This window comes from Lethenteron reissneri, chromosome 48 (assembly GCF_015708825.2).
Source record: "Lethenteron reissneri isolate LAM-NWPU_2019-01 chromosome 48, ASM1570882v1, whole genome shotgun sequence".
Classification (NCBI taxonomy): domain Eukaryota; kingdom Metazoa; phylum Chordata; class Hyperoartia; order Petromyzontiformes; family Petromyzontidae; genus Lethenteron; species Lethenteron reissneri.
In genome coordinates this window covers 9,914,025-9,941,236 of record NC_083826.1, presented here as the reverse complement: position 1 = coordinate 9,941,236, position 27,212 = coordinate 9,914,025, and the positions used below count along the sequence as shown (strand labels likewise).

At 45.7% G+C, this 27,212-nt stretch overlaps 1 protein-coding gene across 2 annotated transcripts in view; it reads right to left on the bottom strand.

Moving 5' to 3' along the window:
• The window catches only part of LOC133354732 (F-box/WD repeat-containing protein 5-like), a 53,175-nt gene that overhangs the window by 6,376 nt on the left and 19,587 nt on the right, over positions 1-27,212 (bottom strand). For both annotated transcript variants that reach the window (XM_061571793.1, XM_061571794.1), the window contains exon 5: positions 1,005-1,168. In XM_061571793.1, coding sequence (XP_061427777.1) covers positions 1,005-1,168 — 164 coding nt within the window. The remainder of the gene's footprint in view (positions 1-1,004; positions 1,169-27,212) is intronic.

Genomic DNA, 27,212 nt, shown 5'->3' with positions numbered 1-27,212 from the left:
AAATCGGAGGATTTATGTGCACAGGGACTCCTCGAGTTACGCACGAGTTAGATTGCGGAGATCTGTTCTTAAGTCGATTTGTTCGCAAGCCCAAATTTACTCCTGTCGATTCCAAACATGTTGTACGGCGTGTACACTAAACATGGGGAATGGCTTCAAAAGTTGTCTAATTTCCAGTAGACGTAGATGCCACAGGTTCTTCACGTTCTGCAGATGCCACCACCGCCATCTATTGCGTGGCGGTTGAACTTATGACTCTCGGTCCAAACAGGCAACTGGCCATACGGACAAGTTTTTTCGTATCTCTGAAAGTTCCTAAATCGAATTTTCATAAGTGGAGGAGTCTCTGTACTGGAGGACTCTGGTGAGCTATAAAGCTCGTTTTCACAGATGTCCAGTCGGAGTAGTCAGAACTTTACGACAAACAACACAAACACCATGACAGGAGTGCAAAGCAAATAACCCCAAACATTTTTTTACCTTATCTGGTAAAACCCACTGAGCTTATTTTTCAGAAGCGACCTGGTCACAAATAATCGCTCAACAAAGTGGCTTACGTGGCAATTCATAGCAGCAAAATAACTCGGTTTAGCAAGCCAGGATTGATTATGATGATGGTTCAGTCAAATTCCCCGTCCGGGATTTGAACTCGTGTCCTTGAAAGTGTATTGCACGTGTGGCAGTGAAACTCAGCTGGGCAATATTTCTGGTGCTACACCCAATGATAACTTTAAGTTAATGCTATCTTGTTGTCGTCTAGGAAGAATTATAAAATGCGATAGATTCACTTTAATTTATTGCAAGTCTTAGAAATCAACTGGTATATTTTCAGTACATTAGAGAAACCTGAAAAATCGACGAAAATCTGGAGGAAATCCATACTTGCAAGACGTGGATCCCATTTTCTTCCACATGTTTCTAGAGGTAAACAATATTCTGACTCTGAGCACCGCTTTGCGAGCTGTGGACGTGCCTGTGCGAGTGCGTGCGTGGGCCTGCCTCACCGCGTGAACGTTTCCGCCCGTGTCCACTTCGCCCGTGCCATGCACGTGCAGGCAGAACATGTCGTGGTGGTTGATGAAGCCCGACATGAAGGTGTCGCGGCCCAGCCAGCAGCCGAAGATGTCGTACGGCTCCGTGTCCACCTGCGCCAGCATCGAGAAGTCGTCTGCGGGAGAGGCGGAGTGGGCAGTTGCGAGCGGCGGCTTCTGGCCGGCCGGCGAACGAAGGCGGTGGTCACCGCATCGCGTGGCGTTTCCAGATGCGCTTCTTCGGCCGTCTGGAACGATCTTCCTTTCGATATTAGGAATCAAATCGAGATATGCACTTTCATATCTAGATCTAAAACTGCTTTCTTTACAGCTGATTTTTTGTGTTTAGTTTGTTGTCCTACCCCTACACATACGATTAGCACGGTTGACTACGTACGGTGCCAAATAAGTTCAACGTACACAAACACAGACATACAACTCCCGGACCTTCCAAACTGTGAGTCAAGTTGCCCTGACCACAGACACCGCCTGAGCGGACAGAGGGAGAGTTATCAGACGAGAAAGATGCGATGAGCTATGCATGCTCTTTTTCACAGATGTCCAGTCGGGGTGGGTCAGGACGTCACAACAACAGACAGTACGAAAACATGATAGTGGATACAAAGACACGATAGTGGATACAGAGACACGATAGTGGATACAGAGACATGATAGTGGATACAGAGACACGATAGTGGATACAGAGACACAGTAGTGGATACAGAGACACGATAGTGGATACAGAGACACAGTAGTGGATACAGAGACACGATAGTGGATACAGAGACATGATAGTGGATACAGAGACATGATAGTGGATACAGAGACACAGTAGTGGATACAGAGACACGATAGTGGATACAGAGACATGATAGTGGATACAGAGACACGATAGTGGATACAGAGACATGATAGTGGATACAGAGACACAGTAGTGGATACAGAGACACGATAGTGGATACAGAGACACGATAGTGGATACAGAGACATGATAGTGGATACAGAGACACAGTAGTGGATACAGAGACACGATTGTGGATACAGAGACATGATAGTGGATACAGAGACACGATAGTGGATACAGAGACATGATAGTGGATACAGAGACACGATAGTGGATACAGAGACACGGTAGTGGATACAGAGACATGATAGTGGATACAGAGACACAGTAGTGGATACAGAGACACGATAGTGGATACAGAGACATGATAGTGGATACAGAGACACGATAGTGGATACAGAGACACGGTAGTGGATACAGAGACATGAGAGTGGATACAGAGACACGATAGTGGATACGGAGACATGATAGTGGATACAGAGACACGATAGTGGATACAGAGACATGATAGTGGATACAGAGACATGATAGTGGATACAGAGACATGATAGTGGATACAGAGACATGATAGTGGATACAGAGACACGATAGTGGATACAAAGACACGATAGTGGATACAGAGACACGATAGTGGATACAGAGACATGATAGTGGATACAGAGACACGATAGTGGATACAAAGACACGATAGTGGATACAGAGACACGATAGTGGATACAGAGACACGATAGTGGATACAGAGACACGATAGTGGATACAGAGACATGATAGTGGATACAGAGACACGATAGTGGATACAGAGACACGGTAGTGGATACAGAGACACGGTAGTGGATACAGAGACACGATAGTGGATACAGAGACACGATAGTGGATACAGAGACACGATAGTGGATACAGAGACACGATAGTGGATACAGAGACACGGTAGTGGATACAGAGACATGATAGTGGATACAGAGACATGGTAGTGAACACAGAGACACGGTAGTGGATACAGAGACACGATAGTGGATACAGAGACATGATAGTGGATACAGAGACACGATAGTGGATACAGAGACACGATAGTGGATACAGAGACACGATAGTGGATACAGAGACACGATAGTGGATACAGAGACATGATAGTGGATACAGAGACACGGTAGTGGATACAGAGACACGATAATGGATACAGAGACACGATAGTGGATACAGAAACACGATAGTGGATACAGAGACATGGTAGTGAACACAGAGACACGGTAGTGGACACAGAGACACGATAGTGGATACAGAGACACGATAGTGGATACAGAGACACGATAGTGGATACAGAGACACGGTAGTGGATACAGAGACACGATAGTGGATACAGAGACATGATAGTGGATACAGAGACATGGTAGTGAACACAGAGACACGGTAGTGGATACAGAGACACGATAGTGGATACAGAGACACGATAGTGGATACAGAGACACGGTAGTGGATACAGAGACACGATAGTGGATACAGAGACACGATAGTGGATACAGAGACACGATAGTGGATACAGAGACACGATAGTGGATACAGAGACACGATAATGGATACAGAGCCACGGTAGTGGATACAGAGACACGATAGTGGATACAGAGACACGATAGTGGATACAGAGACACGATAGTGGATACAGAGACACGATAGTGGATACAGAGACACGATAGTGGATACAGAGACACGATAGTGGATACAGAGACACGGTAGTGGATACAGAGACACGATAATGGATACAGAGACACGGTAGTGGATACAGAGACTTGATAGTGGATACAGAAACACGATAGTGGATACAGAGACACGATAGTGGATACAGAGACACGATAGTGGATACAGAAACATGATAGTGGATACAGAGACACGGTAGTGGATACAGAGACACGATAGTGGATACAGAAACATGATAGTGGATACAGAGACACGGTAGTGGATACAGAGACACGATAGTGGATACAGAGACACGGTAGTGGATACAGAGACACGATAGTGGATACAGAGACACGGTAGTGGATACAGAGACACGATAGTGGATACAGAAACACGATAGTGGATACAGAGACACGGTAGTGGATACAGAGACACGGTAGTGGATACAGAGACACGATAGTGGATACAGAGACACGGTAGTGGATACAGAGACACGATAGTGGATACAGAGACACGATAGTGGATACAGAGACACGGTAGTGGATACAGAGACACGATAGTGGATACAGAGACACAGTAGTGGATACAGAGACACGATAGTGGATACAGAGACACAGTAGTGGATACAGAGACACGATAGTGGATACAGAGACATGATAGTGGATACAGAGACATGATAGTGGATACAGAGACACAGTAGTGGATACAGAGACACGATAGTGGATACAGAGACATGATAGTGGATACAGAGACACGATAGTGGATACAGAGACATGATAGTGGATACAGAGACACAGTAGTGGATACAGAGACACGATAGTGGATACAGAGACACGATAGTGGATACAGAGACATGATAGTGGATACAGAGACATGATAGTGGATACAGAGACACGATAGTGGATACAGAGACATGATAGTGGATACAGAGACACGATAGTGGATACAGAGACACGGTAGTGGATACAGAGACATGATAGTGGATACAGAGACACAGTAGTGGATACAGAGACACGATAGTGGATACAGAGACATGATAGTGGATACAGAGACACGATAGTGGATACAGAGACACGGTAGTGGATACAGAGACATGATAGTGGATACAGAGACACGATAGTGGATACAGAGACATGATAGTGGATACAGAGACACGATAGTGGATACAGAGACATGATAGTGGATACAGAGACATGATAGTGGATACAGAGACATGATAGTGGATACAGAGACATGATAGTGGATACAGAGACACGATAGTGGATACAGAGACACGATAGTGGATACAGAGACATGATAGTGGATACAGAGACATGATAGTGGATACAGAGACACGATAGTGGATACAGAGACACGATAGTGGATACAGAGACACGATAGTGGATACAGAGACACGATAGTGGATACAGAGACACGATAGTGGATACAGAGACACGGTAGTGGATACAGAGACACGGTAGTGGATACAGAGACACGATAGTGGATACAGAGACACGATAGTGGATACAGAGACACGATAGTGGATACAGAGACACGGTAGTGGATACAGAGACATGATAGTGGATACGGAGACATGGTAGTGAACACAGAGACACGGTAGTGGATACAGAGACACGATAGTGGATACAGAGACACGATAGTGGATACAGAGACACGATAGTGGATACAGAGACACGATAGTGGATACAGAGACACGATAGTGGATACAGAGACACGATAGTGGATACAGAGACACGATAGTGGATACAGAGACACGATAGTGGATACAGAGACACGGTAGTGGATACAGAGACACGATAATGGATACAGAGACACGATAGTGGATACAGAAACATGATAGTGGATACAGAGACATGGTAGTGAACACAGACACGGTAGTGGATACAGAGACACGATAGTGGATACAGAGACACGATAGTGGATACAGAGACACGATAGTGGATACAGAGACACGGTAGTGGATACAGAGACACGATAGTGGATACAGAGACATGGTAGTGAACACAGAGACACGGTAGTGGATACAGAGACACGATAGTGGATACAGAGACACGATAGTGGATACTGAGACACGATAGTGGATACAGAGACACGGTAGTGGATACAGAGACACGATAGTGGATACAGAGACACGATAGTGGATACAGAGACACGATAGTGGATACAGAGACACGATAGTGGATACAGAGACACGATAATGGATACAGAGCCACGGTAGTGGATACAGAGACACGATAGTGGATACAGAGACACGATAGTGGATACAGAGACACGATAGTGGATACAGAGACACGATAGTGGATACAGAGACACGATAGTGGATACAGAGACACGGTAGTGGATACAGAGACACGATAATGGATACAGAGACACGGTAGTGGATACAGAGACTTGATAGTGGATACAGAAACACGATAGTGGATACAGAGACACGATAGTGGATACAGAGACACGATAGTGGATACAGAAACATGATAGTGGATACAGAGACACGGTAGTGGATACAGAGACACGATAGTGGATACAGAGACACGGTAGTGGATACAGAGACACGATAGTGGATACAGAAACACGATAGTGGATACAGAGACACGGTAGTGGATACAGAGACACGGTAGTGGATACAGAGACACGATAGTGGATACAGAGACACGGTAGTGGATACAGAGACACGATAGTGGATACAGAGACACGGTAGTGGATACAGAGACACGATAGTGGATACAGAGACACGATAGTGGATACAGAGACACGATAGTGGATACAGAGACACGATAGTGGATACAGAGACACGGTAGTGGATACAGAGACACGATAGTGGATACAGAGACATGGTAGTGAACACAGAGACACGGTAGTGGATACAGAGACACGATAGTGGATACAGAGACACGATAGTGGATACAGAGACACGATAGTGGATACAGAGACACGATAGTGGATACAGAGACACGATAGTGGATACAGAGACACGATAGTGGATACAGAGACATGATAGTGGATACAGAGACACGGTAGTGGATACAGAGACACGATAATGGATACAGACACGATAGTGGATACAGAAACATGATAGTGGATACAGAGACATGGTAGTGAACACAGAGACACGGTAGTGGATACAGAGACACGATAGTGGATACAGAGACACGATAGTGGATACAGAGACACGATAGAGGATACAGAGACACGGTAGTGGATACAGAGACACGATAGTGGATACGGAGACATGATAGTGGATACAGAGACATGGTAGTGAACACAGAGACACGGTAGTGGATACAGAGACACGATAGTGGATACAGAGACACGATAGTGGATACAGAGACACGATAGTGGATAAAGAGACACGGTAGTTGATACAGAGACACGATAGTGGATACAGAGACACGATAGTGGATACAGAGACACGATAGTGGATACAGAGACACGATAGTGGATACAGAGACACGATAGTGGATACAGAGACACGATAGTGGATACAGAGACACGGTAGTGGATACAGAGACACGATAGTGGATACAGAGACACGATAGTGGATACAGAGACACGATAGTGGATACAGAGACACGGTAGTGGATACAGAGACACGATAATGGATACAGAGACACGGTAGTGGATACAGAGACACGATAGTGGATACAGAAACACGATAGTGGATACAGAGACACGATAGTGGATACAGAGACACGATAGTGGATACAGAAACATGATAGTGGATACAGAGACACGGTAGTGGATACAGAGACACGATAGTGGATACAGAGACACGGTAGTGGATACAGAGACACGATAGTGGATACAGAGACACGGTAGTGGATACAGAGACACGATAGTGGATACAGAAACACGATAGTGGATACAGAGACACGGTAGTGGATACAGAGACACGGTAGTGGATACAGAGACACGATAGTGGATACAGAGACACGGTAGTGGATACAGAGACACGGTAGTGGATACAGAGAACCGATAGTGGATACAGAGACACGGTAGTGGATACAGAGACACGGTAGTGGATACAGAGACACGATAGTGGATACAGAGACACGATAGTGGATACAGAGACACGGTAGTGGATACAGAGACACGGTAGTGGATACAGAGACACGATAGTGGATACAGAGACACGATAGTGGATACAGAGACACGATAGTGGATACAGAGACACGATAGTGGATACAGAGACACGGTAGTGATACAGAGACACGGTAGTGGATACAGAGACACGGTAGTGGATACAGAGACACGGTAGTGGATACCAGAGACACGATAGTGGATACAGAGACACGATAGTGGATACAGAGACACGATAGTGGATACAGAGACAACGATAGTGGATACAGAGACACGGTAGTGGATACAGAGACACGGTACGGTAGTGGATACAGAGACACGATAGTGGATACAGAGACACGATAGTGGATACAGAGACACGGTAGTGGATACAGAGACACGGTAGTGGATACAGAGACACGATAGTGGATACAGAGACACAGGTAGTGGATACAGAGACACGATAGTGGATACAGGACACGATAGTGGATACAGAGACACGATAGTGGATCCAGAGACACAGAGTGATACAGAGACACGATAGTGGATAAAGAGACACGTAGTTGATACAGAGACACGATAGTGGATACAGAGACACGATAGTGGATACAGAGACACGATAGTGGATACAGAGACACGATAGTGGATACAGAGACCACGATAGTGGATACAGAGACACGATAGTGGATACAGAGACACGGTAGTGGATACAGAGACACGATAGTGGATACAGAGACACGATAGTGGATACAGAGACACGAGTGGTAGTGGATACAGAGACACGGTAGTGGATACAGAGACACGATATGGATACAGAGACACGGTAGTGGATACAGAGACACGATAGTGGATACAGAGACACGATAGTGGATACAGAGACACGATAGTGGATACAGAGACACGATAGTGGATACAGAACACGATAGTGGATACAGAGACACGATAGTGGATACAGAGACACGATAGTGGATACAGAGACACGGTAGTGGATACAGAGACACGATAGTGGATACAGAGACACGGTAGTGGATACAGAGACACGATAGTGGATACAGAGACAGGATAGTGGATACAGAGACACGGTAGTGGATACAGAGACACGGTAGTGGATACAGAGACACGATAGTGGATACAGAGACACGGTAGTGGATACAGAGACACGGTAGTGGATACAGAGACACGATAGTGGATACAGAGACACGGTAGTGGATACAGAGACACGGTAGTGGATACAGAGACACGATAGTGGATACAGAGACACGATAGTGGATACAGAGACACGGTAGTGGATACAGAGACACGGTAGTGGATACAGAGACACGATAGTGGATACAGAGACACGATAGTGGATACAGAGACACGTAGTGGATACAGAGACACGATAGTGGATACAGAGACACGGTAGTGGATACAGAGACACGGTAGTGGATACAGAGACACGGTAGTGGATACAGAGACACGGTAGTGGATACAGAGACACGATAGTGGATACAGAGACACGATAGTGGATACAGAGACACGATAGTGGATACAGAGACACGATAGTGGATACAGAGACACGGTAGTGGATACAGAGACACGGTAGTGGATACAGAGACACGATAGTGGATACAGAGACACGATAGTGGATACAGAGACACGTAGTGGATACAGAGACACGTAGTGGATACAGAGACGATAGTGGATACAGAGACAGGTAGTGGATACAGAGACACGTAGTGGATACAGAGACACGATAGTGGATACAGAGACACGATAGTGGATACAGAGACACATAGTGGATACAGAGACACGATAGTGGATACAGAGACACGGATAGTGGATACAGAGACACGATAGTGGATACAGAGACACGGTAGTGGATACAGAGACATGATAGTGGATACAGAGACAGATAGTGGATACAGAGACACGTAGTGGATACAGAGACGGTAGTGGATACAGAGACACGGTAGTGGATACAGAGACAGATAGTGGATACAGAGACACGATAGTGGATACAGAGACACGATAGTGGATACAGAGACACGGTAGTGGATACAGAGACATGGTAGTGGATACAGAGACACGATAGTGGATACAGAGACACGATAGTGGATACAGAGACACGATAGTGGATACAGAGACATGATAGTGGATACAGAGACACGGTAGTGGATACAGAGACATGGTAGTGGATACAGAGACACGGTAGTGGATACAGAGACACGGTAGTGGATACAGAGACACGGTAGTGGATACAGAGACACGGTAGTGGATACAGAGACACGGTAGTGGATACAGAGACATGGTAGTGGATACAGAGACACGGTAGTGGATACAGAGACACGATAGTGGATACAGAGACATGGTAGTGGATACAGAGACACGATAGTGGATACAGAGACACGGTAGTGGATACAGAGACACGGTAGTGGATACAGAGACATGATAGTGGATACAGAGACGGTAGTGGATACAGAGACACGTAGTGGATACAGAGACACGATAGTGGATACAGAGACATGATAGTGGATACAGAGACATGATAGTGGATACAGAGACACGGTAGTGGATACAGAGACACGGTAGTGGATACAGAGACACGGTAGTGGATACAGAGACACGGTAGTGGATACAGAGACACGATAGTGGATACAGAGACACGTAGTGGATACAGAGACAGATAGTGGATACAGAGACACGGTAGTGGATACAGAGACACGTAGTGGATACAGAGACACGGTAGTGGATACAGAGACAGGTAGTGGATACAGAGACACGATAGTGGATACAGAGACACGGTAGTGGATACAGAGACACGGTAGTGGATACAGAGACGGTAGTGGATACAGAGACACGGTAGTGGATACAGAGACACGGTAGTGGATACAGAGACACGGTAGTGGATACAGAGACACGATAGTGGATACAGAGACGGTAGTGGATACAGAGACACGGTAGTGGATACAGAGACACGTAGTGGATACAGAGACACGATAGTGGATACAGAGACACGGTAGTGGATACAGAGACACGATAGTGGATACAGAGACATGTAGTGGATACAGAGACATGGTAGTGGACACAGAGACACGATAGTGGATACAGAGACGATAGTGGATACAGAGACACGTAGTGGATACAGAGACACGATAGTGGATAAAGAGACACGGTAGTGGATACAGAGACATGATAGTGGATACAGAGACACGATAGTGGATACAGAGAGATGGTAGTGGATACAGAGACATGATAGTGGATACAGAGACACGATAGTGGATACAGAGACACGGTAGTGGATACAGAGACATGATAGTGGATACAGAGACACGATAGTGGATACAGAGACACGGTAGTGGATACAGAGACATGATAGTGGATACAGAGACACGATAGTGGATACAGAGACACGTAGTGGATACAGAGACACGGTAGTGGATACAGAGACATGATAGTGGATACAGAGACACGGTAGTGGATACAGAGACACGTATGGTGGATACAGAGACAGGTAGTGGATACAGAGACATGATAGTGGATACAGAGACATGATAGTGGATACAGAGACACGATAGTGGATACAGAGACACGATAGTGGATACAGAGACATGGTAGTGGATACAGAGACACGGTAGTGGATACAGAGACACGATAGTGGATACAGAGACACGATAGTGGATACAGAGACACGATAGTGGATACAGAGACACGGTAGTGGATACAGAGACACGGTAGTGGATACAGAGACACGATAGTGGATACAGAGAAACGATAGTGGATACAGAGACACGATAGTGGATACAGAGACACGATAGTGGATACAGAGACACGATAGTGGATACAGAGACACGTAGTGGATACAGAGACACGATAGTGGATACAGAGACACGATAGTGGATACAGAGACACGATAGTGGATACAGAGACACGATAGTGGATACAGAGACACGATAGTGGATACAGAGACACGATAGTGGATACAGAGACACGATAGTGGATACAGAGACACGATAGTGGATACAGAGACACGATAGTGGATACAGAGACACGATAGTGGATACAGAGACATGGTAGTGGATACAGAGACACGATAGTGGATACAGAGACATGATAGTGGATACAGAGAACGATAGTGGATACAGAGACGATAGTGGATACAGAGACGATAGTGGATACAGAGACACGATAGTGGATACAGAGACGGTAGTGGATACAGGACATGGTAGTGGATACAGAGACACGATAGTGGATACAGAGACATGAGTAGTGGATACAGAGACACGATAGTGGATACAGAGACGATAGTGGATACAGAGACACGATAGTGGATACAGAGACATGTAGTGGATACAGAGACACGGTAGTGGATACAGAGACATGTAGTGGATACAGAGACACGGTAGTGGATACAGAGACACGGTAGTGGATACAGAGACATGGTAGTGGATACAGAGACACGGTAGTGGATACAGAGACACGGTAGTGGATACAGAGACATGGTAGTGGATACAGAGACACGGTAGTGGATACAGAGACACGATAGTGGATACAGAGACACGGTAGTGGATACAGAGACACGATAGTGGATACAGAGACACGGTAGTGGATACAGAGACACGGTAGTGGATACAGAGACATGATAGTGGATACAGAGACACGGTAGTGGATACAGAGACACGATAGTGGATACAGAGACACGATAGTGGATACAGAGACATGATAGTGGATACAGAGACATGATAGTGGATACAGAGACACGGTAGTGAATACAGAGACATGATAGTGGATACAGAGACATGGTAGTGGATACAGAGACACGGTAGTGGATACAGAGACACGATAGTGGATACAGAGACACGATAGTGGATACAGAGACACGATAGTGGATACAGAGACACGGTAGTGGATACCCAGAGGACACGGTAGTGGATACAGAGACATGGTAGTGGATACAGAGGACACGATAGTGGATACAGAGAAGGGTAGTGGATACAGAGACACGGTAGTGGATACAGAGACACGGTAGTGGATACAGAGACACGGTAGTGGATACAGAGACATGGTAGTGGATACAGAGGACACGGTAGTGGATACAGAGACACGATAGTGGATACAGAGACACGATAGTGATACAGAGACACGATAGTGGATACAGAGGACATGGTAGTGGATACAAAGACACCGGTAGTGGATACAGAGACACGATAGAGGATACAGAGACCGTAGTGGATTACAGAAGACACGGTAGTGGATACAGAGACATGGTAGTGGATACAGAGACACGATAGTGGATACAGAGACACGATAGTGGATACAGAGACACGATAGTGGATACAGAGACATGATAGTGGATACAGAGACACGGTAGTGGATACAGAGACACGGTAGTGGATACAGAGACACGGTAGTGGATACAGAGACATGGTAGTGGATACAGAGACACGGTAGTGGATACAGAGACACGGTAGTGGATACAGAGACATGGTAGTGGATACAGAGACACGGTAGTGGATACAGAGACATGGTAGTGGATACAGAGACACGGTAGTGGATACAGAGACACGATAGTGGATACAGAGACATGGTAGTGGATACAGAGACACGATATTGGATACAGAGACATGGTAGTGGATACAGAGACACGGTAGTGGATACAGAGACACGATAGTGGATACAGAGACATGGTAGTAGATACAGAGACATGGTAGTGATACAGAGACACGGTAGTGGATACAGAGACACGGTAGTGGATACAGAGACACGGTAGTGGATACAGAGACACGGTAGTGGATACAGAGACACGATAGTGGATACAGAGACACGATAGTGGATACAGAGACACGATAGTGGATACAGAGACATGGTAGTGGATACAGAGACACGGTAGTGGATACAGAGACACGATAGTGGATACAGAGACACGATAGTGGATACAGAGACACGGTAGTGGATACAGAGACACGGTAGTGGATACAGAGACATGATAGTGGATACAGAGACATGGTAGTGGATACAGAGACACGGTAGTGGATACAGAGACATGGTAGTGGATACAGAGACACGGTAGTGGATACAGAGACACGGTAGTGGATACAGAGACACGGTAGTGGATACAGAGACATGGTAGTGGATACAGAGACACGATAGTGGATACAGAGACACGATAGTGGATACAGAGACACGAATAGTGGATACAGAGACACCATAGGGATACAGAGACATGATAGTGGATACAGAGACAAGGTAGTGGATACAGAGACACGGTTAGTGGATACAGAGACACGATAGTGGATACAGAGACATGGTAGTGGATACAGAGACACGGTAGTGGATACAGAGACATGGTAGTGGATACAGAGACATGATAGTGGATACAGAGACATGTAGTGGATACAGAGACATGATAGTGGATACAGAGACACGATAGTGGATACAGAGACACGATAGTGGCTACAGAGACATGCTAGGGGATACGAGAGAACGGACACAGGGTAGTGGATTACAGAGGACATGGTAGTGGATACAGAGACACGGTTAGTGGATACAGCGACACGGTAGTGGCTGATTACCAGGCGACATGGTAGTGGATACAGAGACACGATAGCTGGATACCAGAGACAACGGTAGTGGATACAGAGACACGGTAGTGTTGGATACAGAGACACGATATGTGGATTTACAGTAGACACGATAGTGGATACAGAGACACGGATAGTGGATACAGAGACACGGATAGTGGATACAGAGACACCGATAGTGGATACAGAGACACGATAGTGGATTACAGCGACATGATACTGGATCCAGAGGCCACGGTGCAGTGGATAACAGAGACATGATCTGTGGATACAGAGACACGGTATTGGAATTACAGAGAACACGGTAGTGGATACAGCACGGTAGTGGATACAGAGACATGATAGTGGATACAAAGACACGGTAGGGATACAGAGACATGATAGTGGATACAGAGACATGGTAGTGGATACAGAGACACGATAGTGGATACAGAGAACGGTAGTGGATACAGAGAACTGATAGTGGATACAGAGACACGGTAGTGGATACAGAGACACGGTAGTGGATGATACAGAGACATGGTAGTGGATACAGAGACATGATAGTGGATACAGAGACATGGTAGTGGATACAGAGACATGATAGTGGATACAGAGACATGGTAGTGGATACAGAGACATGATAGTGGATACAGAGACATGAAGTGGATACAGAGACACGGTAGTGGATACAGAGACATGATAATGGATACAGAGACACGGTAGTGGATACAGAGACATGATAGTGGATACAGAGACACGGTAGTGGATACAGAGACACGGTAGTGGATACAGAGACACGGTAGTGGATACAGAGACATGGTAGTGGATACAGAGACATGGTAGTGGATACAGAGACACGGTAGTGGATACAGAGACATGATAGTGGATACAGAGACACGGTAGTGGATACAGAGACACAATAGTGGATACAGAGACATGGTAGTGGATACAGAGACACGGTAGTGGATACAGAGACACGGTAGTGGATACAGAGACATGGTAGTGGATACAGAGACACGGTAGTGGATACAGAGACACGGTAGTGGATACAGAGACACGGTAGTGGATACAGAGACACGGTAGTGGATACAGAGACATGGTAGTGGATACAGAGACACGGTAGTGGATACAGAGACACGATAGTGGATACAGAGACACGATAGTGGATACAGAGACACGATAGTGGATACAGAGACATGGTAGTGGATACAAAGACACGGTAGTGGATACAGAGACACGATAGAGGATACAGAGACACGATAGTGGATACAGAGACACGGTAGTGGATACAGAGACATGGTAGTGGATACAGAGACACGATAGTGGATACAGAGACACGATAGTGGATACAGAGACACGATAGTGGATACAGAGACATGATAGTGGATACAGAGACACGGTAGTGGATACAGAGACATGGTAGTGGATACAGAGACACGGTAGTGGATACAGAGACACGGTAGTGGATACAGAGACATGGTAGTGGATACAGAGACACGGTAGTGGATACAGAGACACGGTAGTGGATACAGAGACATGGTAGTGGATACAGAGACACGGTAGTGGATACAGAGACACGATAGTGGATACAGAGACATGGTAGTGGATACAGAGACACGATATTGGATACAGAGACATGGTAGTGGATACAGAGACACGGTAGTGGATACAGAGACACGATAGTGGATACAGAGACATGGTAGTAGATACAGAGACATGGTAGTGGATACAGAGACACGGTAGTGGATACAGAGAACGGTAGTACAGAGCACGGTAGTGGATACAGAGACACGGTAGTGGATGACCGATAGTGGATACAGAGACACGATAGTGGATACAGAGACACGATAGTGGATACAGAGACATGGTAGTGGATACAGAGACACGGTAGTGGATACAGAGACACGATAGTGGATACAGAGACACGATAGTGGATACAGAGACACGGTAGTGGATACAGAGACACGGTAGTGGATACAGAGACATGATAGTGGATACAGAGACATGGTAGTGGATACAGAGACACGGTAGTGGATACAGAGACATGGTAGTGGATACAGAGACACGGTAGTGGATACAGAGACACGGTAGTGGATACAGAGACACGGTAGTGGATACAGAGACATGGTAGTGGATACAGAGACACGATAGTGGATACAGAGACACGATAGTGGATACAGAGACACGATAGTGGATACAGAGACACCATAGTGGATACAGAGACATGATAGTGGATACAGAGACACGGTAGTGGATACAGAGACACGGTAGTGGATACAGAGACACGATAGTGGATACAGAGACATGGTAGTGGATACAGAGACACGGTAGTGGATACAGAGACATGGTAGTGGATACAGAGACATGATAGTGGATACAGAGACATGATAGTGGATACAGAGACACGATAGTGGATACAGAGACACGATAGTGGATACAGAGACACGATAGTGGATACAGAGACATGATAGTGGATACAGAGACACGGTAGTGGATACAGAGACACGGTAGTGGATACAGAGACATGGTAGTGGATACACAGACACGGTAGTGGATACAGAGACACGGTAGTGGATGATACAGAGACATGGTAGTGGATACAGAGACACGATAGTGGATACAGAGACACGGTAGTGGATACAGAGACACGGTAGTGGATACAGAGACACGATAGTGGATACAGAGACACGATAGTGGATACAGAGACACGATAGTGGATACAGAGACACGATAGTGGATACAGAGACACGATAGTGGATACAGAGACACGATAGTGGATACAGAGACATGATAATGGATACAGAGACACGGTAGTGGATACAGAGACATGATAGTGGATACAGAGACACGGTAGTGATACAGAGACACGGTAGTGGGATACAGAGACACGGTCGTGGATACAGAGACATGATAGTGGATACAAGACACGGTCGTGGATACAGAGACATGATAGTGGATACAGAGACATGGTAGTGGATACAGAGACACGATAGTGGATACAGAGACACGGTAGTGGATACAGAGACATGATAGTGGATACAGAGACACGGTAGTGGATACAGAGACACGGTAGTGGATGATACAGAGACATGGTAGTGGATACAGAGACATGATAGTGGATACAGAGACATGGTAGTGGATACAGAGACATGATAGTGGATACAGAGACATGGTAGTGGATACAGAGACATGATAGTGGATACAGAGACATGATAGTGGATACAGAGACACGGTAGTGGATACAGAGACATGATAATGGATACAGAGACCCCCACGGTAGTGGATACAGAGACATGATAGGTGGATACAGAGACACGGTAGTGGATACAGAGACACGGTAGGGATACAGAGACACGGTGGGATACAGAGACATGGTAGTGGATACAGAGACATGGTAGTGGATACAGAGACACGGTAGTGGATACAGAGACATGATAGTGGATACAGAGACACGTAGTGGATACAGAGACACGATAGTGGATACAGAGACATGGTAGTGGATACAGAGACACGGTAGTGGATACAGGACATGATAGTGGATACAGAGACATGATAGTGGATACAGAGACACGGTAGTGGATACAGAGACATGATAATGGATACAGAGACACGGTAGTGGATACAGAGACACGATAGTGGATACAGAGACACGGTAGTGGATACAGAGACATGATAGTGGATACAGAGACCATGGTAGTGGATACAGAGACATGATAGTGGATTACAGAGACATGGTAGTGGATACAGAGACATGGTAGTGGATACAGAGACATGATAGGGATACAGAGACACGATAGTGGATACAGAGACACGATAGTGGATACAGAGACACGATAGTGGTACAGAGACATGATAGTGATACAGAGACATGGTAGTGGGTACAGAGACATGATAGTGGCTACAGAGACACGGTTAGTGGATACAGAGACATGATAGTGGATACAGAGACATGGTAGTGGATACAGAGACATGGTAGTGGATACAGAGGACCGGTAGTGGATACAGAGACACGATAGTGGATACAGAGACACGGTAGTGGATACAGAGACATGGTAGTGGATACAGAGACACGATAGTGGATACAGAGACATGGTAGTGGATACAGAGACACGGTAGTGGATACAGAGACACGGTAGTGGATACAGAGACATGATATGGATACATAGACATGGTAGTGGATACAGAGACATGATAGTGGATACAGAGACATGATAGTGGATACAGAGACACGGTAGTGGATACAGAGACACGATAGTGGATACAGAGACATGATAGTGGATACAGAGACACGGTAGTGGATACAGAGACCTGGTGTGGATACAGAGACATGATAGTGGATACAGAGACACGATAGTGGATACAGAGACACGGTAGTGGATACAGAGACATGATAATGGATACAGAGACACGGTAGTGGATACAGAGACATGATAGTGGATACAGAGACACGGTAGTGGATACAGAGACCCGGTAGTGGATACAGAGACACGGTAGTGGATACAGAGACATGATAGTGGATACAAAGACACGGTAGTGGATACAGAGGACATGATAGTGGATACAGAGACATGGTAGTGGATACAGAGACACGATAGTGGATACAGAGACACGGTAGTGGATACAGAGACACGGTAGTGGATACAGAGACACGGTAGTGGATACAGAGACATGATAGTGGATACAGAGACACGGTAGTGGATACAGAGACATGATAGTGGATACAGACATGGTAGTGGATACAGAGACACGGTAGTGGATACAGAGGACATGATAGTGGATACAGAGACATGGTAGTGGATACAGAGACATGGTAGTGGATACAGAGACACGGTAGTGGATACAGAGACACGATAGTGGATACAGAGACCGGTAAGTGGATACAGAGGACATGATAGTGGATACAGAGACATGGTAGTGGATACAGAGACACGATAGTGGATACAGAGACATGGTAGTGGATACAGAGACACGGTAGTGGATACAGAGACACGGTAGTGGATACAGAGACATGATAGTGGATACATAGAATGGTAGTGGATACAGAGACATGATAGTGGATTACAGAGACATGATAGTGGATACAGAGACACGGTAGTGGATACAGAGACACGATAGTGGATACAGAGACATGATAGTGGATACAGAGACACGGTAGTGGATACAGAGACATGGTAGTGGATACAGAGACATGATAGTGGCTACAGAGACACGATAGTGGATACAGAGACACGGTAGTGGATACAGAGACACGGTAGTGGATACAGAGACATGATAGTGGATACAGAGACACGGTAGTGGATACAGAGACACGGTAGTGGATACAGAGACATGATAGTGGATACAAAGACACGGTAGTGGATACAGAGACATGATAGTGGATACAGAGACATGGTAGTGGATACAGAGACACGATAGTGGATACAGAGACACGGTAGTGGATACAGAGACATGATAGTGGATACAGAGACACGGTAGTGGATACAGAGACATGATAGTGGATACAGAGACATGATAGTGGATACAGAGACACGGTAGTGGATACAGAGACACGATAGTGGATACAGAGACACGGTAGTGGATACAGAGACACGGTAGTGGATACAGAGACATGATGGTGGATACAAAGACACGGTAGTGGATACAGAGACATGATAGTGGATACAGAGACATGGTAGTGGATACAGAGACATGATGGTGGATACAAAGACACGGTAGTGGATACAGAGACATGATAGTGGATACAGAGACATGGTAGTGGATACAGAGACATGATAGTGGATACAAAGACACGGTAGTGGATACAGAGACATGGTAGTGGATACAGAGACACGATAGTGGATACAGAGACACGGTAGTGGATACAGAGACATGATAGTGGATACAAAGACACGGTAGTGGATACAGAGACATGATAGTGGATACAGAGACATGGTAGTGGATACAGAGACACGATAGTGGATACAGAGACACGGTAGTGGATACAGAGACACGGTAGTGGATACAGAGACACGGTAGTGGATACAGAGACATGATAGTGGATACAGAGACACGGTAGTGGATACAGAGACATGATAGTGGATACAGACATGGTAGTGGATACAGAGACACGGTAGTGGATACAGAGACATGATAGTGGATACAGAGACATGGTAGTGGATACAGAGACATGGTAGTGGATACAGAGACACGGTAGTGGATACAGAGACACGATAGTGGATACAGAGACACGGTAGTGGATACAGAGACATGATAGTGGATACAGAGACTGGTAGTGGATACAGAGACACGATAGTGGTACAGAGACATGGTAGTGGATACAGAGACACGGTAGTGGATACAGAGACACGGTAGTGGATACAGAGACATGATAGTGGATACATAGACATGGTAGTGGATACAGAGACATGATAGTGGATACAGAGACATGATAGTGGATACAGAGACACGGTAGTGGATACAGAGACACGATAGTGGATACAGAGACATGATAGTGGATACAGAGACACGGTAGTGGATACAGAGACATGGTAGTGGATACAGAGACATGATAGTGGATACAGAGACACGATAGTGGATACAGAGACACGGTAGTGGATACAGAGACACGGTAGTGGATACAGAGACATGATAGTGGATACAGAGACACGGTAGTGGATACAGAGACACGGTAGTGGATACAGAGACATGATAGTGGATACAAAGACACGGTAGTGGCTACAGAGACATGATAGTGGATACAGAGACATGGTAGTGGATACAGAGACACGATAGTGGATACAGAGACACGGTAGTGGATACAGAGACATGATAGTGGATACAGAGACACGGTAGTGGATACAGAGACATGATAGTGGATACAGAGACATGATAGTGGATACAGAGACACGGTAGTGGATACAGAGACACGATAGTGGATACCGAGACACGGTAGTGGATACCGAGACCGGTAGTGGATACAGAGACATGATGGTGGATACAAAGACACGGTAGTGGATACAGAGACATGATAGTGGATACAGAGACATGGTAGTGGATACAGAGACATGATAGTGGATACAAAGACACGGTAGTGGATACAGAGACATGGTAGTGGATACAGAGACACGATAGTGGATACAGAGACACGGTAGTGGATACAGAGACATGATAGTGGATACAGAGACACGGTAGTGGATACAGAGACACGGTAGTGGATACAGAGACACGGTAGTGGATGATACAGAGACATGGTAGTGGATACAGAGACATGATAGTGGATACAGAGACACGGTAGTGGATACAGAGCACGGTAGTGGATACAGAGACCTGATAGTGGATACAGAGACACGATAGTGGATACAGAGACACGGTAGTGGATACAGAGACACGATAATGGATACAGAGACACGGTAGTGGATACAGAGACACGATAGTGGATACAAAGACACGGTAGTGGATACAGAGACACGGTAGTGGATACAGAGACATGATAGTGGATACAGAGACACGGTAGTGGATACAGAGACATGGTAGTGGATACAGAGACACGGTAGTGGATGATACAGAGACATGGTAGTGGATACAGAGACACGGTAGTGGATACAGAGACATGATAGTGGATACAGAGACATGGTAGTGGATACAGAGACACGATAGTGGATACAGAGACACGGTAGTGGATACAGAGACATGATAGTGGATACAGAGACACGGTAGTGGATACAGAGACATGATAGTGGATACAGAGACATGATAGTGGATACAGAGACACGGTAGTGGATACAGAGACACGATAGTGGATACAGAGACACGGTAGTGGATACAGAGACACGGTAGTGGATACAGAGACATGATGGTGGATACAAAGACACGGTAGTGGATACAGAGACATGATAGTGGATACAGAGACATGGTAGTGGATACAGAGACATGATAGTGGATACAAAGACACGGTAGTGGATACAGAGACATGGTAGTGGATACAGAGACACGATAGTGGATACAGAGACACGGTAGTGGATACAGAGACATGATAGTGGATACAGAGGACACGGTAGTGGATACAGAGACACGGTAGTGGATACAGAGACACGGTAGTGGATGATACAGAGACATGGTAGTGGATACAGAGACATGATAGTGGATACAGAGACACGGTAGTGGATACAGAGACACGGTAGTGGATACAGAGACATGATAGTGGATACAGAGACACGATAGTGGATACAGAGACACGGTAGTGGATACAGAGACACGATAATGGATACAGAGACACGGTAGTGGATACAGAGACACGATAGTGGATACAAAGACACGGTAGTGGATACAGAGACATGGTAGTGGATACAGAGACACGGTAGTGGATGATACAGAGACATGGTAGTGGATACAGAGACATGGTAGTGGATACAGAGACATGGTAGTGGATACAGAGACACGGTAGTGGATACAGAGACATGATAGTGGATACAGAGACACGGTAGTGGATACAGAGACACGATAGTGGATACAGAGACATGGTAGTGGATACAGAGACACGGTAGTGGATACAGAGACATGATAGTGGATACAGAGACATGATAGTGGATACAGAGACACGGTAGTGGATACAGAGACATGATAATGGATACAGAGACACGGTAGTGGATACAGAGACACGATAGTGGATACAGAGACACGGTAGTGGATACAGAGACATGATAGTGGATACAGAGACATGGTAGTGGATACAGAGACATGATAGTGGATACAGAGACATGGTAGTGGATACAGAGACACGATAGTGGATACAGAGACACGGTAGTGGATACAGAGACACGGTAGTGGATACAGAGACACGGTAGTGGATACAGAGACATGATAGTGGATACAGAGACACGGTAGTGGATACAGAGACATGATAGTGGATACAGACATGGTAGTGGATACAGAGACACGGTAGTGGATACAGAGACATGATAGTGGATACAGAGACATGGTAGTGGATACAGAGACATGGTAGTGGATACAGAGACACGGTAGTGGATACAGAGACACGATAGTGGATACAGAGACACGGTAGTGGATACAGAGACATGATAGTGGATACAGAGACATGGTAGTGGATACAGAGACACGATAGTGGATACAGAGACATGGTAGTGGATACAGAGACACGGTAGTGGATACAGAGACACGGTAGTGGATACAGAAACATGATAGTGGATACATAGACATGGTAGTGGATACAGAGACTGATAGTGGATACAGAGACATGATAGTGGATACAGAGACACGGTAGTGGATACAGAGACACGATAGTGGATACAGAGACATGATAGTGGATACAGAGACACGGTAGTGGATACAGAGACATGGTAGTGGATACAGAGACATGATAGTGATACAGAGACACGATAGTGGATACAGAGACACGGTAGTGGATACAGAGACACGTAGTGGATAACAGGTGGATACAGAGACATGATAGGGATACGAGACACGGTAGTGGATACAGAGACACGGTAGTGGATACAGAGACATGATAGTGGATACAAAGACACGGTAGTGGATACAGAGACATGATAGTGGATACAGAGACATGGTAGTGGATACAGAGACACGATAGTGGATACAGAGACACGGTAGTGGATACAGAGACATGATAGTGGATACAGAGACACGGTAGTGGATACAGAGACATGATAGTGGATACAGAGACATGATAGTGGATACAGAGACACGGTAGTGGATACAGAGACACGATAGTGGATACAGAGACACGGTAGTGGATACAGAGACACGGTAGTGGATACAGAGACATGATGGTGGATACAAAGACACGGTAGTGGATACAGAGACATGATAGTGGATACAGAGACATGGTAGTGGATACAGAGACATGATAGTGGATACAAAGACACGGTAGTGGATACAGAGACATGGTAGTGGATACAGAGACACGATAGTGGATACAGAGACACGGTAGTGGATACAGAGACATGATAGTGGATACAGAGACACGGTAGTGGATACAGAGACACGGTAGTGGATACAGAGACACGGTAGTGGATGATACAGAGACATGGTAGTGGATACAGAGACATGATAGTGGATACAGAGACACGGTAGTGGATACAGAGACACGGTAGTGGATACAGAGACATGATAGTGGATACAGAGACACGATAGTGGATACAGAGACACGGTAGTGGATACAGAGACACGATAATGGATACAGAGACACGGTAGTGGATACAGAGACACGATAGTGGATACAAAGACACGGTAGTGGATACAGAGACACGGTAGTGGATACAGAGACATGATAGTGGATACAGAGACACGGTAGTGGATACAGAGACATGGTAGTGGATACAGAGACACGGTAGTGGATGATACAGAGACATGGTAGTGGATACAGAGACACGGTAGTGGATACAGAGACATGATAGTGGATACAGAGACATGGTAGTGGATACAGAGACACGATAGTGGATACAGAGACACGGTAGTGGATACAGAGACATGATAGTGGATACAGAGACACGGTAGTGGATACAGAGACATGATAGTGGATACAGAGACATGATAGTGGATACAGAGACACGGTAGTGGATACAGAGACACGATAGTGGATACAGAGACACGGTAGTGGATACAGAGACACGGTAGTGGATACAGAGACATGATGGTGGATACAAAGACACGGTAGTGGATACAGAGACATGATAGTGGATACAGAGACATGGTAGTGGATACAGAGACATGATAGTGGATACAAAGACACGGTAGTGGATACAGAGACATGGTAGTGGATACAGAGACACGATAGTGGATACAGAGACACGGTAGTGGATACAGAGACATGATAGTGGATACAGAGACACGGTAGTGGCTACAGAGACACGGTAGTGGATACAGAGACACGGTAGTGGATGATACAGAGACATGGTAGTGGATACAGAGACATGATAGTGGATACAGAGACACGGTAGTGGATACAGAGACACGGTAGTGGATACAGAGACATGATAGTGGATACAGAGACACGATAGTGGATACAGAGACACGGTAGTGGATACAGAGACACGATAATGGATACAGAGACACGGTAGTGGATACAGAGACACGATAGTGGATACAAAGACACGGTAGTGGATACAGAGACACGGTAGTGGATACAGAGACATGATAGTGGATACAGAGACACGGTAGTGGATACAGAGACATGGTAGTGGATACAGAGACACGGTAGTGGATGATACAGAGACATGGTAGTGGATACAGAGACATGGTAGTGGATACAGAGACATGGTAGTGGATACAGAGACACGGTAGTGGATACAGAGACATGATAGTGGATACAGAGACACGGTAGTGGATACAGAGACACGATAGTGGATACAGAGACATGGTAGTGGATACAGAGACACGGTAGTGGATACAGAGACATGATAGTGGATACAGAGACATGATAGTGGATACAGAGACACGGTAGTGGATACAGAGACATGATAATGGATACAGAGACACGGTAGTGGATACAGAGACACGATAGTGGATACAGAGACACGGTAGTGGATACAGAGACATGATAGTGGATACAGAGACATGGTAGTGGATACAGAGACATGATAGTGGATACAGAGACATGGTAGTGGATACAGAGACATGGTAGTGGATACAGAGACATGATAGTGGATACAGAGACACGATAGTGGATACAGAGACACGATAGTGGATACAGAGACACGATAGTGGATACAGAGACATGATAGTGGATACAGAGACATGGTAGTGGATACAGAGACATGATAGTGGATACAGAGACACGGTAGTGGATACAGAGACATGATAGTGGATACAGAGACATGGTAGTGGATACAGAGACATGGTAGTGGATACAGAGACACGGTAGTGGATACAGAGACACGATAGTGGATACAGAGACACGGTAGTGGATACAGAGACATGATAGTGGATACAGAGACATGGTAGTGGATACAGAGACACGATAGTGGATACAGAGACATGGTAGTGGATACAGAGACACGGTAGTGGATACAGAGACACGGTAGTGGATACAGAGACATGATAGTGGATACATAGACATGGTAGTGGATACAGAGACATGATAGTGGATACAGAGACATGATAGTGGATACAGAGACACGGTAGTGGATACAGAGACACGATAGTGGATACAGAGACATGATAGTGGATACAGAGACACGGTAGTGGATACAGAGACATGGTAGTGGATACAGAGACATGATAGTGGATACAGAGACACGATAGTGGATACAGAGACACGGTAGTGGATACAGAGACATGATAATGGATACAGAGACACGGTAGTGGATACAGAGACATGATAGTGGATACAGAGACACGGTAGTGGATACAGAGACACGGTAGTGGATACAGAGACACGGTAGTGGATACAGAGACATGATAGTGGATACAAAGACACGGTAGTGGATACAGAGACATGATAGTGGATACAGAGACATGGTAGTGGATACAGAGACACGATAGTGGATACAGAGACACGGTAGTGGATACAGAGACACGGTAGTGGATACAGAGACACGGTAGTGGATACAGAGACATGATAGTGGATACAGAGACACGGTAGTGGATACAGAGACATGATAGTGGATACAGACATGGTAGTGGATACAGAGACACGGTAGTGGATACAGAGACATGATAGTGGATACAGAGACATGGTAGTGGATACAGAGACATGGTAGTGGATACAGAGACACGGTAGTGGATACAGAGACACGATAGTGGATACAGAGACACGGTAGTGGATACAGAGACATGATAGTGGATACAGAGACATGGTAGTGGATACAGAGACACGATAGTGGATACAGAGACATGGTAGTGGATACAGAGACACGGTAGTGGATACAGAGACACGGTAGTGGATACAGAGACATGATAGTGGATACATAGACATGGTAGTGGATACAGAGACATGATAGTGGATACAGAGACATGATAGTGGATACAGAGACACGGTAGTGGATACAGAGACACGATAGTGGATACAGAGACATGATAGTGGATACAGAGACACGGTAGTGGATACAGAGA